Below are 18,974 nucleotides of genomic sequence, written 5' to 3'. Positions count from 1 at the left end.
CAAGCCGCTATCTCCTCCGGGCCCCGCTGGCAAGCTGACAGCCCATGACCACGGTACCAGAACTCTGCACTGCCCATAAAGCCCTCCGCCAGCTGCTCTGCCCTTCTTTGCATTCACAGCTTCTGGTGATGTCCAGTAATATTCTTTATGTAGATCTCTGCCTGCAGGCCAAACGGACCTGGCTAGTACTTTAAATAACTCCCCTCTGAGCTTCATTTCCGCCAGTCTCAAGCTGCAGAATGATTTCTGAGTACTTTATCATCTCACAGCGTTCGTGTTTACACACTGCACACTGGGTTATCTGCTTCTGGGAGACACAATCTCCTTTAATTTCATGTATCTCCCAGAAGCCTAGGCTGTTCTTACAGCAGAGCTGGCACTTGCTAAGATGTGTCATTAGCTAACCTCAGTGATGAGTTGAATGCATCCCTTCCTTTGAACACAGACATCTTCTAACCAGGACAAAATGAGAAGAGGCCTATCCTGTCTTTACACAGCAAATGCAAGAAATCTTCCAACCTTTGATAACTCAGAAGATGTCTCCTTCAGACAGACACTCTTCCCTGTCCTTATATGCTTTTATCCTCTGTCCTGTAAAACTATATATTCTCCTGAGCACAAGTTATCTTCTATTTCCAAGAAAAGAAGACTCCATATTAGTAGGCACAGTAGTATGATATTTGCAGCATCCTTTCACAATTCAGTGTATTTCAAGCTTCTTCAAAGTTTCCCATTACAAACCTGGCCTGCTTCACCTCCTGTTTGGTGCTGCAAACGCTCGTGCGAACCTCCATCCCTGAACCTTCATAAACGGACTTCTGGTGGCACAAGAGATACAAGACTGTGTCCACAGCGTGTGGTCCCTACACCTTGCTCTGTCAGAGGACATTGAATCTTGATCCTTTCCTCAGTAAGAGTTCCTGCAACAGCATTCAAGCTGAGCACAGCCATACACCTGACTGGTAATGACAGCTAAAGAGAAGCCACGCGTGGCTGAATTGCTGTTGGCATGGTGCTGTACCGTCTTAACACAGAAGTAAAAATACAAAGATCCCAGAAGTACCACTTAGCAACAGTTTTTAAGAAGAGAACTTACAGTGAAGTAACACGGAAGATGCACAGCAAATGAGCACTGCTTCAGATAGCTCCCCAGTTGCTCGATCGATGTAAATTTCTAAGGCTTCAAAACCGTCCCTCAGACAAGAACCTAACAATTCAGAACTTGAGCCCTGTCTTATCTGGCCCGTCTAATTCAGCTGCAAAAGACTCAAAATCATCCATGTTCAAGTCCAAAACATCAAAGTCCTGACACCCCTGGTACAGCCCCACTGCCCGGCAGCTGTTATGGCTGGGTTTCTGTACCACACAGTGGGAAAAAGCCACTCACTGACATTCTGACTATGGTCCACAAAATTAAGTCCCCACCGATCGCTTAGAAATCAGTTAATAAAGGTGGAATAGGTCAAATACACCTTTCAGTAAACTATACCATTAGTCCATTGCCTCAAAGGCCATTGCTCACCCAGCTTTTTGTTTGGCTCTCTCGTTTTGATGGGAGTTTCATGTACAAATGCATTTGAAAACAATGTTCTCAGATCTAGAGAACTTGGTAGGAAACTTGGAAGCTCTTCCATAAAAGAGAATTATGACTTCTTTGCTGCTGAAAGATGCTCTCTTAAAGAGAAGTTCTCCTTGGTGACACACATGGATCCCACAGCTGCCTAGAGGACTCATACCCAAATAAATATCATTCAATTTAGCTGTCCTTCTATTTAATCTGTTAATTAAATGTCAGCTTTTTACCAGCTATCGGTTAGGTTGAATATCTAATATATTTTCTTGCCACACTTAAGTCAACATATTACCATTGAGTTATCATGGTAAAATTTATGATTCAATTCCCAAACAATTACCAATTAACTAATCACTCAAAACCTAAAAAAACTGTAACTGTCATCCTTAAGTGAGAGAAGGGAAAAATCCTCATGTGTCAGATATGAAGCCCTCTTGATCTGATGCTGATGGAAGTTGAAGGTCATATCTACCATGTGTGACCAAAAATGTAATTTTCCCCAGATCTGCAATAATATCCCAGCTTTGAGCTCTGACTTAAACATCATATGGTATTAATGCTCTTCATGAGGTATTAATTATTTTGATAAAGAGAGTATTCTGGTCTCATCAAGATTTTGGATCTGCTAGAATACTATTCATGTACAGGATAAACTCAATTAATAAAACTCATTAATTTCTAAAATGTTACTTATTCACATTCATTACCCACAGTCCTCGGATGGGTGATCTCTTAAGTCAGATAAAAACTTGTCATCTTAAGAACGTCTTAGGTACAGCATGGGTTCCTCAAAGTACACTTGAAGGAACCTCACTGGAGTATCAACAGTAGATGATAACTGAGTTACTGAAGCTGCTTCACTCAACGTGTTTGCAAGATTTTACGAGGAAAAGTTAAGGCTCCAGCTGGTAAATACCACCATAACCAAGTGCAGAAGGGCAAACCAGCGCTGCCTGGGCTGGCCCCGCAGACCCGTGACGGCAGCTCAGGCTGTCTGAAGGGCCGCGCGAGCAACGGCGAACATTTGCACAGCTGGACTGCATTTAGTGAAGTTAAATTTAGCTCCGTTAAAATTCTCCCTTGCTCAGGCAAGGCCAGGATGAGGCGACATGGTTTCAGTTGTATTGGAGCCACTACAGTTTTAATTTCTCCTGCTCCACACCCCCCAGCTATGTCCTGCGACAGCCCAGACACGAGCTGTGCAACAGGACAAGATTTTGGTCTGCCAGGACAGTAACCGAGCTCTTCAGCCCTAACTCCCCTGCCCGGCCCGAGTCAGCAGCACCCCACAAATAGCAGAGCCAGGAATAGGCTCTGGGAGACTGGACTCCGAGTCTCCTTTACACTGGACTAAGATGCCCACTGTATATTTAGCACACGCAGCATATGCAGTGGCACTAGACAATTATGCTGACTGAGGAGTCTTATAAGGAGAAAGAAGATGATGTTGAGTAACTTTTTTAAAAAAAAAATCAATGAAGAAAACAAGTAAATACCAACTGCCAAGTACTCAGCAAGTCAAAAAAAAGCAAGTTTCATAGAACTAAATAAGCAGAAAAAGCCAAATGCGGCATTTGAAAATGCCCTGCGTTACTGCTGACTCTCCTTACCCCCGGCAGAACCCAGCGGAGGGGGAGCAGAGCGGAGCAGTCAGCGTCAGCACGTCTCAGTGCAGGTCAGTCAAGCTAAAGGAGAGAAACAATTGCACTGTACCTTCATACAGTCAGCTGCCTCCAAACGAGCCACTTGGTTTTTTTCCACTGCAGATGGCTTTGGCACCTCTCGCTTTTGTCTCCGTTCGGGTGCGCTGCCAGTTCCCTCTCTGAACCTGCCCTCTTCAGCGCGACTCCATCCGCAGCCACGCCGAATCCTGCCATCTTGTCCTCCGAGCCACGAGGCTGCCGCTGCAGCCCGGTGGAGGAGGACCTGTGGCACGCCATAGCTCGCACGACTGAGAACTAACAGGCACCAGCCAGCCGGTGATGGAAGCAGCTCCCTAGGCACCGTCCACTGCCCGACCACCCCACCGCAAGGAGAAGGCAGTTAAGAACCGTCTAAGGCTGGCACTGCCCAACAACAGCAACGCTTCGCTTCTCAATTTGGGACAGCAAACTTGGCCGTTCCTGACAGATCTCCCTGGAGAACAGATCCACGATAGCCTCAAAGCGCAGGGACAAGGCACCTTTACCAACCCACAGCACCTTCGCGATCCACTGTGCAGGAAACGTCTTGGTCCCCCTTGCCTCCGTGGCTCTGGCAGTAACTTCTCACTCGACGTTTCTTGGTACGGGCTCCTTTTCCAGGACATCAGCTGAGCTTCTCACTCCTCAGTGTTCCCAGACACAGCAGTGTGATGGCGCTTGGCCATCAGCTTCAGTCTTCCTTTCAGCCCCGTGCGGACTTCACGCAGAGCTATCCCAGTTCCAGGCCACAGGAACCAGCACGGGTTTTACTGCTCTTTGCTGAGCTTCCACTAAAGAGCGGCAGCAGTCTTTGCCAAGTCTTGCCCGAACTTTCAGACGAAGCAATGCTGAAGGACTCGGGATCACAGGCCGTAGACGGGACCCTCAGGACATAATGATAACTGAAGGCAACAGTCAAGCACTGAGGAGCAGAAGACGCCCGTGCGGTTTTGTCCTTCAGCTTTCACTACTGCCTGACACGGAGAACCATGGGATAAAGCTGTCTGTGCCAATGCAGGCGGGGGTCCGGAGGGGCCGCCCAGCCCATCCCATCCCATCCCATCCCACGCTGCTCCTCTGCCCGGGCACGAGGCACGGCCCGGGCTCGTCCCGCCGGCCCCGCGCGGCCCCAAGGCAACGCTAACCCTTTGCTTCCATCAGTTGTACCGAAGCGCGCAGCGGATCGTGGTCACCGCGCGCTATCCACCAGGGATCCTGGGAGATCTGCAAACTCATTTCAGTGCTGACCTCACTCTGAATTTGAAAGAGGCTCTCTGGAGATACAAGACCAACACATTAACACAATATGCCATTTAGCTCTCACCTCAGTCCTTCCCGCTGGAGCTTGCTGATGAGTAACCGTCAGTTACAAATCAATGTCCCTCCTGTTTTCTGGCATTCTTCCTTTCCTCTGCAGGATTTGCAGAACAGCAATTAACATGTTCCTTTTTTCTGTATGACTCTTCTTTATCCAACTCACTTAAAAATAAAATTTTCTTCCTCCTTACAAGTGCATGACTTATGTAATTTCCCTCTCAGTCAACTTTCTACAAGCACTGTTCATATCCCTTCCTCTGCTCTTGTGTGCTGAACAGAATTGGTAAACAACTCTTATATTATGGATGTCACATCTATTTTCCATCTAGCTTCATTTTATCTTTCTTGAGTGGAATGTAATAGAGGCCATATAATTTACAAAACTGTTCTCCTCCTGACCTGCCGCACTTGCTCAATTCTACAGAGAATGAACAGCACTGGAAAATTTATACCTCAGCCCACTTCAGAGTTTATGTTTGGGGCCATTTTGTGTAAGACTGTTTTTGTGTTACCTGCTTATATTTTAAGAAATGGATCTTGTAACTCGTTTCTTTCAAAGCGTGCTAATTTCAGTAAAGAGAAAAAATCTTCATCTCTCCAGTCTGACTCCTCTTGGACACTGACAAGGCTGTTTTCACCTAGCACTGCCCGTCGAAGGAAAGCCTGCAGTCCCATCACCCCCTACAGTACAATCCAACCATGGATATACCGTTTATCCGCTCTTCTACGTCCAAGTACAAACAGGTTACCTCCTCTTCACAGAAACACGAGTATCGACTACCTTATTACCGTAAGAAAACCATTTCCCCGTTCTATATCCAGCCACTGCCATAAGCAATAATACTTTGCCGTCCATGATGCAGGTGAAATGATTCCCAAGACATACTGCATTGAATTACCCAACTACAGACGGGTTTGTACGTGTCCTACTACCTCCTGCTAGTACAGACCTAACCACATGCCATAACAGATGTTAAAAAACCCTGAAATACTCACAGATTTTCTATTTACCCAACAAGCGAAGCTTCGGTTTTGTAGACAAAAGTCCTCAACACTCCCACTGACAGCAGTAGGCTATCTTTGTGACCACATATAACATCTTTGTGAAGACTGAGTAGGGATTAGCACTTTCCGCTATCTGTATGAACATAAACTACAAATTTATGCTCTGCTAATACACGGCCTTAAGTAGTTCAGCACCTGTGCCAGCAGCAAGCTCTGCTGCGACAACAGTTACAAGTCAAAGAGCTCATTGCTCTGATTTTGTGGGTATGATCCTCCTTGGAAAGATGGGAATAATTTTCTGCCTAGGAAATAAGTCTCTGTGTAGCAATTCAGAGCAGAAATGTTTTATAACAGCGAGAGCCCAACATGCAAGCCCGCACCTGGCTCCCCAGTCAGCCCCAGCACATGGCACGAACAGCCCCCGGGACGGACAGAAAGGCTCCTTACCTCAAAGCAATAGTCTTGTCCCAGGATGCTACTGTGGACTGGCTTGATGACCACTTCTTCCTCCATACTGAGATCCAGAGCCTCAACAGCACTACTGGGACTGAGCAAAGACTCGTGGGAGCGCGATTCTTTCAGCCTCGGCATTAGATGGGATCTAGAGGAAAAAACGTAACAGTATCAGTAGATGCTTTCCTTCCCAGAGAAATTATTTAGTCCATCTGTTAGCAACAACTGCAGAATATTCCTGGGAATTTTTTCCCATGAGATAACTGAGGGCCCAGAATAGCAGGGACTGCTACGTTGTCCCACTTATAATTTGGTGAGCATTACAGGCGCTATTACAGGCTGTATGTTCAGTAAAAACGTTTTTTCCAAACTCCGATGCAGTCAGGACTACGTTATTAGAGGTTTGTAGACTGCAGGTCTCTGCGCGGCCAAGTGTGTCTTTAAGCGGCCATCGCACCTGCTGTGTGAGACTTTCCAGGTGTGCTGCAGTACGAGTGGATCAGGGCCGGCCGGCCCCAGCACCAACTACTGTGCTCGTCAGTACCGCAGCTGGGTCCACAGCACCCGGTGCTGAGCTCTGGCGGCGCTGAGCACCGACTGCCGGCCCAGGACCATGTTTGCATGCGTGTGGGACGTTCCGTTAGCATCCTACGTCATTTCACGCTGTTTCACAGCACCCAGTCCCTACCGACAGAAGGAGGTTACCTGGGAATGGGGAGGAATTAATGGCAGATCCTTCTAAAACCCCGGCCGCGTTCGCTCACTGCTCGCAGAGCGTGCCTGGGGAGCCGCTGGCGCTGCCAGGTACCCTTCTCCCCATCCAAAGGCACATATCTGGATCACGGATGCAGCCGGTGTCTGGGATCCGTACTCCGGTAACCAATAACCCAAGGGCTCGTGTGCTCTCTCCAATTGTTACACACATCCCTGGGATGGGGACAGTGTGGAAAATAAGGCCATGATAGCCCTATCGATTGATCTAAATGCTCTGGAGTCCCACTGGCAGCATTTAGCAGCAGGGAGCCCACAGACAGCAAGCAGCACACCATTTTTGAGACAGCCAATACAATCAATGGTGCTGTAACTCTTAAAGCAAAACCAGAGACCTCAAGGGGGGGAAAAAAAAAAAAAAAAAAGACAGCTAGCTAGGTAGTCCCAGGGAAAACACAACAAAACCATAAAGTGGCAAGGGCAAAAATAACTTGAGAGCAAGGGGAGCAGTTACCTTCTCTATAGCCTGCACCATTTAAAACGTTCCTACGCCAGCCAGCTCACAAAAGCTCTGATCCTGGCAACTCTGACCTTTAAAACTTCTGGCAAGCACTTTAGGGTCTTCCAAAGAGACCACATGTCCCTCTGTCTACAAAGACAGTATGCCGCCTTCTTCAAAGGCACAGAAGGACAGAAATAAGGGGAGTTTGAGATATTCTCAGGACGGTCTTTTATGAGCGAAACAACAATGCTCCCAGTATACTCTCAGACTGCTTTGTCTGCATATGTTGAGTTTTGTCATTCTCTAGAAACTCTGGTAAAGCTGACCACCCGAAACACAGAGAAATGTCAACAGTGCACGCAAAAGTCACAGCTTCCAGTGAATCACGTGCCAAGCTGAATCTAGAAAACAGCCAAAGGAGATTCTAGGATAAACAGCAGCGGAAGATAAACAGGTGCTTCTCTAGATTTGTCATTAAGATTCATGCCATGGATGAACCCGCAGGTGATAACGGATCAGCCCACAGCTGGGTTCTCCAGCTGAGCATGCTAAATGGAGAGTCTGAAAGCTGCAGGCCACCCTTTCTCGCCAGCAGCACGGCGGGATAACGAGCCTGGGGACACACTGCCCGAGGGTTCCGCGACAGCACCGTCCCCAGACACTTCCCTGCACCTACTGAGGCTGACAGCCAGGACCGGCTGTGGTGGTACCTGTTAAGGCATCTGCAGAAAAACAGACGACGACACCGCAATCTTTTCTTAAAGGACAACCACCGGCCCTCAAATGTTAAAAGCCCTGGCTTAGCACAGCCCTGTGCTGGATCAGAAGCCGTGGCTTTGAAGCAAAAGGCTCTCTATCCCATTAGCGATTCTCTAAACTGCCCACTCTCCCCACATCTCTATGGCGAATAAATTGATCTTTAGGAACTGAGCACAGTCATTTCCCAGTACTTTGTGGCAATTTTACACTATTTTCACAGAAAAGGGTCCATATCCTTTTCCTCTGAATGATACTGTAAATTAACTTTAATACAGGCAGACAGATCGAGTTACCTCTGGACGCTGAGTGCAGAACTAATATCCAGCAGCTCAAGAACTGACAATACAGACTGCTCACCAAGCCCTGATAAGCCCAGAATCAAGGCATTTATGGCAAATCTTACTTCCATATTTTACAGATGAAATTAGAAAAGGTACGTAACCAAGCTGAGACTTGCATTCTTGTGCGGACAAACACAAAAATTGATAATCTAAACCCACAGCTCAGCAGCTACACACTGTAACGCACACATGTACATCACCAAGCTGGACTGCTTCATGCTGGCCTAAGAATTTTTGTTAAAATTAAAACAAAACAAGTCTATTTTTCATTTAAAACTACTGCAGCTGCAAGGCCATGGGTGGGAGTGCAGATGTGCAATACGAAGAATTACCAAGGGGGAGCTTCTCAGGACATATTATGTTCTCATCAGATTCAGCAAATGTGTATTTATATCCCTCCAAACTCTGCTGTACGCTCCTGGGAATCCTAAAATTAACATGACTTTTCTTAGGCAGGAGGTTATTTGCCAGGTTCTTGCCTCGGCAGGACCCACTCCCATGACGTCTTTTACTCCTGAACGGCTGACCAGATCCAACCCAGGTCAGTAACAGACACATTTTTCACCAGATGCTGCACTGTACGGAGGCAGCGCTGCGGGTCGCAAATCAGCCCTAAAAGGCTCAGCATCTGCCTGCGTATCAAGTGGGGAGATGTCATTAATTAGAGACTCTCGTCTGAAACCTCAGCAGAAGAGACGAGAGATCTTTCCGCCAGAGGCAGCGCTGTCAGAGCAGGATGAGTGCTGCCTGTGCAGAGCCTCCTCCCAGGGCAACTGCCCCCATCCCCTCCCCAGCACCCCAGAGCTGGTCCTGATGCTGCGGCACTTAAGCCGCGGCAGCCCGGCACGGTCCGCGGGGGCCTGCAAACGCCCCGGAGTGCAAGAAGGGCTCTACACCGCCAGTCTTCAAAGGACACATGGTCCTTTCATTTTAATACCCTGTTCCAGAGGAGAGAGCGTTTCTCACGTCCTTTGGTAAGTAACGTGACATTTGCAGCAGGAGTCCATTTACTGGAAGATGTTTGCAAGTCCCTGTCACAGCTCTCACAGACTTCCCTTTGTATTAACGGTAAGAAAAAGGTCCTGCTAAGGCCGAAAGCTGCTTCCCTGACACAGAGGGTGAGGGCGTTCTTCTTACTGGAAGGACCACTCAGCGTTCCCCCTGTTTGGGCGTCGCGTGTGTTTTACGGTGAAGCCTTCGGAGCGATAACGTCTCTGCCTTGTACCGCATCAGGCCACAACACACCCGCAGGACTTCATCCAAAGACAGTTTACAGGGTGAGGGCTGGCAAGTGCTAAAAAAACCCCCAACAAATCCACTTGCTGATGAAGAAGCGCAGCGGTATTAAGCACACAATGCAACGGCTGGACTCAGCCTGAAACGGGGCACCGGTGCGGCCGTGCTGGTGTGCCCCAGCTGCTGGGGAAGACTCGTCTCGGTTCCCTCCAGCTCTGCCCCGAGACTCACCACCTGCTGCCAGAATTTCCTCCCGAGAAGGCAGGCACGTTTCTACCAGGAGACCCCAACAACCTGACGTCCCCAAAGTGTGTAACGGTCCATCACTGCCCCCGGGGCAGAAGCAGCGACAGAAGCAGGAGATGGATGGACACTCCTCAGCTCTGCCTGCTTCCACCCAGCGCGGGCAGCGAGCAGCATCCACGGCGACGGAGGTAGCAGAGTCCCTGTAAACTCGTGCTCTTCCTTAGCCATCCAACATCCTAACGGGAAAACTCTCCTGGAACATCATTTGCTTACTGTATACATACGCTTCCAAGATGACAGAGGCACTTTGTTCAAATTCATCTCTCTACCACCACTTTTCAAAACGCTGCCTGTGGGGCCATCCAATCTCCTGCTGTAATAACTCGCTGTATATTTCAGGTCCCGTCCCGGCTTACATGAGCTGATCAAATTCAGTTCCTACACCTTTGTTTTAATATGGTGGGAACGGCCAGCTGCCCAGAGACATCTCACAGCGGGAAACCCTCTTTCCAAACAGCACATTCAGTTCTTTCTGCCACAGGCCTTATCTTAATCCCTTTCTACTCGCCTAAAGTTCAGTTGAAATGAAGGGGGTGAAAAATCTCATAAAAGACCACATTAGTTCTAAAGAGAAATAACATTACTGCTACTGGCGCTGACCTGGAGAGTCCTACAGAGAGGCAGCCAGTCTCTGGTTATTAAAGAAAGAGGTTTACTGCCCAAGAGCAATCACAGAGGATTGTTGTTCTAAATAATAGAAGTCATAAAACATTACCATGCGAAGGGATGCCACCCCCCTCTGCCCGCTTCCTTCATAGGCAGCCAGAATTAGGGACGTCAAGTATTACCAGGCTGTGACAGCACACCTAGTCTAACCAGGACCTTGTGGACTGCAGCGAAGACTTTGTGGACAAAGGGAAACAAGCATGGAGGGACAATCCATTCTCTCCTCATCAACCTTCAGGGCTGGATTTTGAGCAGAGGAGGCAGCGACCATCCACGGGCAGCAGCGGCAGCACGCAGGCAGCACCTCCGCAGAACGACTGAAGGGACTGCCCAGGAGTCCAGGCTCGATGTTCTTTCAAGAACAAAGATACTCTGCCGAGGGTGCAAGGAAGGAAAAAACGTAGGGCCTGTCTACACAGAATTATTCTGGAACAGGCCTTGTGTGTTTAAACTCATACACTCTTTTTCCAGAATTGCCTTCTTGTGAAGACAAGCCCTCAAAGGGGCAACCCCATCGGTTTTCATTTCAGAAACTCACCTGCCTGAAACCACCTGGCTGCTGCTTCTGTGGTTTTATGATGAAAATTTTCCTGATATTTTTGAGAGACAGAAACAAACAGGGAACCTGGCTGGGCAGCTGCAGAGGGATGGAGCAGACACAAAATGTAACACTGAAGCACAGGGAAAAAAATAAAGAGCCTTTCTTAAATCTCCTGCTGTTCCACTCAGAGAACACAAGCAGATAGGGGAATTTTGAAAGAAGTCCAGGCACTAAGCTGAAGATGTCCCATTAATACCAGCTGTAGAGTCGGCCTTTGCAATGTGAATGCCTCCCCACTGTCAGAGAGATCTGATCTCCTAAATTACAGGTTTGACTCTGTGACACGTCTCCTGGTCAGGAAACATTCCCTGCATACAGCTTTTCAAGGGCTGGCAGTTTTTTTTCCTCTGACCAGCTGGGCAGAGGGTCTTTAGGGCAGTCCTTACCCTCTTACCAGCACACGTCAGCTGCAGGAGGTCCTACATGCACAAATGCAGCGGAACAGACCGTGAGATTCACGTGCAGCATAGACAGAATTTAAATCTGTCTCCAGCCTGGGGATTAGGTTTTGTTATGACTGAGAACAAAGTGGACAACTCCACCAAATTGATTTGCAACATCAGATGGGAGAAGGATTTTAGCAGTCACGGAGGGGAGTAAATCACACGCCATCCTCTGCCAGCTTCACCAGGGGCAGCAAAATCGGGCGCTGGGCAGCTCTGCTGTACGCAGGCTGTCCCACCTGAGGCTCGCAGCCTGCTTACAAACTGGGACTACGCTCTCTGCAGAGCCCCAACTGGTCCGATGGCTGCGTTTCTTCCCGCAGTAGACGCAAACTGGGGTCTCCTACACAGCAGCTCTCCCCCGAGCCCTCTCCTTGCCTCATTAGCAGTGCCTGTGTGACCCCCCCGCCTGGTGCTGACTTCCCGCTAACCTCCTGACCACTGCTGGGAGTTCTCATCCGTTCCTCCCCAATGCCTCATCCTGCTTCAATTTAACACATAAATATGAGAGTGATGTTATGGGAATAACCAAGAACAACAGCCCAAGAGAACTTGCTCGCTTCCAGAAGATGAGAGAATGATTTTTTTCCAGTAGGACAGGACGCGTGGATGAAGTCCCAGCATGCAGCCTATCCTTCTCCACGTTCTAACCTGAACTTTCTCCCACCGTTTTCTGAACGCCAGCTGCAGATCTCTGCCCCAGCAGTGCCGCAGCGGGCTGAAGCGGAGGTGGATGCTCTGGAGCCTTTGGGGCTCTCTGGGCAGCAGGTGCTGGGAAAAACCCCTCAGCCCACTCCCGATGGGAAGCTGGTGTCACATGTTACCCGCACTAACGCAACACCTTCGCCGAGCAACACAAAGGACGTGTAATTAAACTTATTAATGCCTGCCCTTGTTTTCAGACTGTTCTCAGTTTTAACTGGCAGCAGAATTAATTACATTCAAAAGGACTCTGTCAGCTCATACCAGATTCCAAATGTTGTTTTTGCCAGAACAAACCTGAATTTTAACGCATGACATTCACCTGAGCATGGGTGTTTGTTCGTTTAACAACGTGCCACTGCGAAGTTTGTCAGTGACAACCTGAAAGTCCAGCACAGTATAACCAGCAAGGACGCCGACTGCATTTGTAACGTGCAAGATGGGAGAAACTGCAAAAGCAAGCAAAATGCGTCAAGAGCAAGCAGCAAAAGGTGATCAGAAATACACCTGAGTCTCAATAATCAAAAATGTTGTTAGGAAGCTAAGGAAGTAACTTCTCCCTCTTTCTCAAGAGCGGAATGGCACCACCATCCCACTTTCAACAGAAATTGACGCTTTATAGAAAAAAAATTACCTTTCCTCATCACATCAGCCTAAACCAGCGTAAATAAACAGCGCCCTATCCGTGGACATCTGATGCAAACAGCAGCCACGGATCCACCCCTCCGACTTGGGGTTCCAACCCCAGCGCCGCCCTGAGAACTAGTCGTTCCCCCAGCACCAGTTTCTGGAGCGAGGAGGGACTGCAGAGCCCCCCCAAAACCACCTGGGGAACCTCCAAGGAGGCACAGGCAAACCCAGGAGGTCGGGCTGCTGCGAGGGGTGACCCAGAGCCCCCCCAGCCCCCTGCCACCACCCACCACAGAAACACGGGGAGCTCCCCACCTGCACCTGGGCCTCACAAGCTTCCAGGGTGGGAGGGGAGGGTGGGGATAAAGGTTTTGATTTTTATCAGTGAAATTTTGCTTCACCTAAGCCCGGAGGCAGAACCCGGACAAGAAAGAAAAAGCAAGGCAGGATCTCTCCTCCTGGATTAACCACGGGGAAAGCCAACTCGCAAGCCCCATCTCCCACACCCCGGCTCCTGAGCCCGGCCACGGGCGCCTGCCTCGGTCAGCGACGACGTTTTAACCAACAACGCCGAAAACAAACCCTTCACGCCCAGGATCACTGCTAAAAATAAACGACCCCCTAACCGAGGACCGGGGCTGAAACCGAGCGGCAGGCTGCCATCACCCCGCGGCGGGGCCAAACAGCCGCAGTGGGTTCCTCTGCGCGACCTCCCCCCCCCCCCCCCTCCTCGTCCCCATCCCCACGCTCATCCCGCCCGGGGCTCCGCAACCGGCCGTCGCCGGTGGCGAGCGGCCCCGCCGAGGCAAGCAGGGCCGCTCGGCCGCCGTGCGGGTCCGGCCCCAGATGGCGGCGGCAGGCGCGGAGTTTTGCTTTGGACGCGCAGGAACCCCACGGGCCCACGCACACGTACACACACGCTCACGTACACACACGCTCTCCCCGCCACTCACCCGCAGGGTCCGGCTCCCGCCGCCCCGCTCCGCCTCGCCCATGCCGCGCTCCCGCCGGCACCGGAGCGGGCCCGCCCGGCCGCCGCCCCCCCCCCCCCCCCGCCTCGGTCCCCGGCCCCCGCCGCCGCCGCCGCCGCCCCGCCCCGCTCGGGCAACCGCGCCGCTGCCGCTACCGTGGGCCGCCGGATTGGCTGCGCTTGTAGCTGGGCAGAGCGCCCCGGGCCCGCCGCCCCCCGCTCGCCGGCCGCAGCCCCGGAGGAGCCGCACGAAGCCCCGGCTCGGCTCCGGGGACGGGAGGATGATGGCTCTTCCCCGAAGGCCGGCGGGGACCCGCCGCTGCCGCCCAGCAGCGTTCCCTGCTGCCCGGCGGGGCCGCCCCCCCCCCCACGCCCCCCCCAGCACCGTCAGCCCTCCGCGGTCGCGGAGCCGCTCACCCCTCGGTAAAGCCCGCCTGTCCCGCGTCCGTCCGCCGCTTTCATTTTGTTGTGATAAACCGCGGGGAAATCCACTTCTCCAGCAGCCTTTATTTTTTGCAAAAAAAAACAAAAACAAAAACAAAAAAACCAACCAAAAAAAAAACCACAAAAAAATAAAAACCGCACTAGGGCATTTCTCCCCTGAGCGCTTCCCTCCTGCTCGGCTCGGAGGCTGCCCTGCGGCTCGGCGGTACCGGGGAGGGGAGAAGGAAAGCGGCCGCCTGCCCGCCGCCAGGCCGCCCGCTCGGGTGTCCTTGCCCTGGGATGCACACGCACATTCCTTTCCCATTTTGGAAAGCCGAGTCACTGACCTTTGCAACAGCGCAATCCACAGTAAGGAGTAGCGTCTGCAGCAGCAGCCGGCCGCACCTGCGTGAGCCATGATCCGCACCCCGACAACCCGTCACGCACGGAGCGATCCCGCATGAGAACCCAAAAAAACCAGCCGGCACCCGGCGAGGCTCAGGTAAGTGCTGTGCTCACGGCCTGGCTCCCCGGCGCAGCTCGGGGTTGTTTAAGTGCAGGCTCACCGAACGCGGTGCCCGGAGCAGCGGGTGAGCGCGGGAGGAGGACGCGAGACGGTGGAGAACGGAGGGGAAGGCTACCCAGCATGGTCCAACTGTCCTGATTGCCACCATCCTCACCCAGCCCACGCCGACACGTTCCCAGAGCCAGACTGCTGCTGTCATCGCGGCGTATTCAAATGCCTCCATTACTCATCAAGAACAAAGTAGGACTATCTACTAAATGAAAAACCACCACATGGCACTGTCCCCTGCCTGTTATTTATGGCTGCTTCCTTTTCCACTTTTCAAAGGCTACCGTCCATGTCTGCAGCAAATCATAAATCCTCCGGCTCTTGCAAGGCTGCTCCGGATCAGGGGAGAAAGCAGGCACCTGCGCTGCAAACGCTGGTCAGTGTTGGAGGGGAAAGCGAGAACAAAGGTAAATATCCCTGACTGAAAAGAACGCTCAGGGTTTCGCCACGCCAGCGGGGAAGGAAGCAGGTCTCAGACTGGGAGACGGGCAGGTCGTGCCCGAGGCAGCGGGCACAAGTCTCGCCTCCTCCAGTGACTCGCAAACCGGATTCCCAGACGGACCGTCCCTCCAGCCAGCACCGCCGTGCGCGGCGCTGACAAACGAGTCAAAATGCGTAGGTTCTCTGCCCAGCTCCGACACTAACTCCCCGCACATCCTCTTTCACGTGCCTCTCCTCCTCAGCCGGAGAGGTAGGTGGGCATGACCCCCTCTCACCTCCAAAGGATCCAGAGAACGTGAAGGACTGGCAGCATTTTTGCTGGACTTGAATAATAAGGAGCGCTGTCTGTCACCTAAGACCAGTGGGGTCCTTTTCTTCCTTCCAGGGTAAACTGGTCCCCACCGTGCCCGGGGGACAACGGCGTCAGCTCACCAGCCATGCTGGTAGCAGAACACCCCAGTCAGAGCATTTCCCACCTTGCCTCCCTAGAGGAGCACATGCAGACCCTTTCCCCTCGCAGTCTGCAAGCAGTGCTCTGGATTTAGCGTCTTTTGCCTCATTTTTGCCTCCCCCCCCCCATTTCCCCTGCCAGCGGTTTGAAGTTTTCTCACCCTTTGCTGGCAGATGCCATGCAGAGAGACAAGCTCGCTGTCCTCGATCTGCTTTTCAGGGCTTCTATAAAGTAGGGCACCAGCATCAACCCAGCGTCGGGTTTTTGATACATTGCTGGAGTAGCCAAAAATAATAACAGGCAGCTTCAGTCAACCTTTTCGTTCTCAAATCTGCAGCAGCAGCAGCACAGGGGTCCTTTGTGTGGCAGAGCAAAGATACGGCGCGCGCCAGGCTGAAATCCCCGTCAGCAATCCGCGGCCATTCCCGCCTGCGAGCCGGGCTCACCAGCAGCTCCCGAGGAGCGCACTGGGGTCCTCACCGGGGAGCCTTTGCCTTCTGGTGCCCCCTTTCCCAGAGCCATCAGTGTTTTGCTCTCCGTATTTCCTTCAGCACCTTATCTCCCTCGCTGCGGCGAAACGCTAAGGTCAAGTTACAGTTTTACCAACCCTTTTATCTTTCTGGCAAGGCACAAAAACGCAGAACCTGAACTTTGGAACGAGCCCTCGCGCTTGCAGTGGGTGGAAAGTGGAGCAGACTGAAGGCAGCAGGGGAAGAGAGAATCCCGGTCCCCTCTGCAGCCGAGCACTGGAATATTTTCTGTTGCACATTCAGACACATTATTAGGACGATCTGGAAGGAAGTACCAAACCAAACAAGCATGTGCTTTTGGCCTGCGTTCCAGCAGGAAGCCAGATACGCTGGGAACTGTGGCAGCTCCAGCTGACGTAAGGACCCAGCACAGCTCCGCTGCTGCTACCAGATGACAAGGAAGAAGACCAACACGACCCAGCGAAAGAGGTCTGGTTGCTGGGAGCTGCCCAGTTGAATTTCCCCTGTCCCACACCTGAAATTCTAGACAGTTGGTCTGTGCAGGACTGGCACACGAGCCAGGCGTCAGGAGATGAAGTAACGCTCGAACTTGGAGCCCCCAGGTGTTCTGTGGCACTGTCCCGCTGCACATTCATTCTTCACGCTCTCACCTCCGCGAACGACAAACGTGTTTCCCAAAAGTAACGTGCTGCCATGCCCTTGGCCCAGCAGGCTGCCGCATCGACCACGCTGTACTTGGGTTGGTGTCTAAAACGTTTGAACTTCTTGTATGTATGGGTCATTCATTCCCCCTCCCTCCCCATGGCCTCTGGACTGAATATCCTTGCGTAGCTCGGGAGATACAGAAGCTAAAACTTTGCAGACCAGGCCCTCAAGGACTGCTCTTTCCCCCTCCCCAGGGAGTGCCAGGCAGCGAAGAAACCGCACTCCGTTGACTCAATGTTTAAATACTGCCGCGCTGAGCATTACCACCACCAAGAAGAAGTCTGTACGTCAAAGTCTCAGCTAATTTTATTCCAAGCCAGGGTTTTTCCCGGCTTCCTTAAAGCAGGCTTGTTCCTCATTCCTCATCTAAACAAGGTGGTGGTTCCCTGCAGACGGTCGTTCTCCCGACAGGCGGCTCTGTTCGGAGGGCGATACGCAGGTGTGCAATGCGGTCAGAGTTATTATCATCATTGCCAATGCCGGCATCCTCCCCGGGGCACTGTACGCGACCTCTACCCCTCCTTCGCATTTGCACCTCCTGTTCCTTATGGAATCCCGGCACCCACCCACCCCACTCACTGTTTAAGAAATAGCGTTTGTGAAAGGAAAGCCGCTGTGCTTTGTCAGAGGGCAGGTAAAATAGTACCTTCAGTGGGTTATTAGAGTAAGTCTTCCATTCACAGTTAGGCTCGGTGATTACTATTTGTATTATCTGTAGTCACTTTTTAGTGACTGTGAAGCCAGCGCTTCATGACCATGTTGTCTATCACTGGGAAAAAAACGATTTCCCCAATAACCTTGAAGGGTTAGAAGTGGAAGGGACTGTGATTACCCAGATTTACTCCAAATTTACAGTTAAAATCAAAATGCCTGTCAATGTCCTAAAAAGCACTTATTTTGGAAAGTTCGAACAATCCCTTATTTCAGCATAATTAACATTAAAAGACATGTAATTGCACAAGGGGCTGGCTGTTACTGGGTTGCTGCTCAAGCACTGGCGTGGGCACAGTCATTTTTGTGGAGCTCTGCTGAAGAACTCTTCAACGGATGTACCACAACCTATGGCACCGTCAAGCAACGTATGGATTTCACTGCAGATACCGTTAAATGGACTCTCAGCACTCCCAACGTTCCTCCATCAAACTTCATATTCACACAGTAGCCACCGCGTGCTCGAGAACTACAGCTCAGCAGCCCGTAACCTTGACTGTGGTTGTGTTTGTTTATTCTGTCCTTCAGTTCAATTTCAGCAAAAAGGTAATCTGAGGTTGAAGGGCACAAAAATTACCCAGGCCTTGCAGAATACAGGAACAGTGGCCAGATTAAACTAAGAGATTATGAAAAGATTTCTTCACCTGCTTTATTAAAATGTACTCGATGTTCACAAAAGCCAAGCTGCAGCAACGTAGCAGAATTCACATCTAGCGCTTCTGAAAAATCAGGCACCGTATCAAATAGTATTTACACTGAAAGAATTTTTAACCTCTGACTAATGCTGCCTTTTACGCCGTATTTCATAGCGGCTAGACAGTGGATCTGGACCAACCAATTTCTCTTTCTGCTTGTAATTAGCTTCACTTTTCTGCTGTCCTGAACAAGCATTAGACTCTCCTCTAGGAATGTAATCCCCATCAACAGGAAGCCTGTCTTTACTGAGATGCCACTCATCTTTTCTAGAGGTTTTATTTAAAATGTAACATTGTTATTAGCAGCAGATTTTTATAAACCTTTTTGTGAGGTCCCATTCCTGCAAACATTCAGTATCATTTTGTGCTATTAGTCTCGCTTCAGAGACACTACTTAACATTCAATGGCAGTTTGAGCCAAGAAGCATTTGCAGGAGTCAAGTTTTGAATTTCAAATCTAAACTACACAGGGGTACCATTGGCATATGACTTTGAGCCTGACAAACACAAATATATGTTTTAGCATCTAAAGTACAGTTTGTTTTGATTTGTCCTTCTGTCTAACGATATTGGCATACATAACAGC

At 50.7% G+C, this 18,974-nt stretch overlaps 1 protein-coding gene across 13 annotated transcripts in view; it reads right to left on the bottom strand.

Moving 5' to 3' along the window:
* The window catches only part of DAB2IP (DAB2 interacting protein), a 210,694-nt gene that overhangs the window by 41,627 nt on the left and 150,093 nt on the right, over positions 1-18,974 (bottom strand). For 9 of the 13 annotated variants that reach the window (XM_049832022.1, XM_049832026.1, XM_049832021.1 and 6 more), the window contains one exon: positions 6,025-6,178. In XM_049832022.1, the coding sequence (XP_049687979.1) occupies positions 6,025-6,178 (154 nt within the window). Of the gene's footprint in view, positions 1-6,024; positions 6,179-13,880; positions 13,950-14,314; positions 14,400-14,667; positions 14,743-15,946; positions 16,426-18,974 lie in introns of those variants that run through there. The other 4 variants (XM_049832027.1, XM_049832028.1, XM_049832033.1 and 1 more) reach the window with 4 other exon arrangements.

Source organism: Accipiter gentilis, chromosome 29, assembly GCF_929443795.1.
Source record: "Accipiter gentilis chromosome 29, bAccGen1.1, whole genome shotgun sequence".
Taxonomy (NCBI): domain Eukaryota; kingdom Metazoa; phylum Chordata; class Aves; order Accipitriformes; family Accipitridae; genus Astur; species Astur gentilis.
The sequence above is the reverse complement of the archived record's forward strand: the minus strand, read 5'-3'. Positions and strand labels throughout refer to the sequence as shown.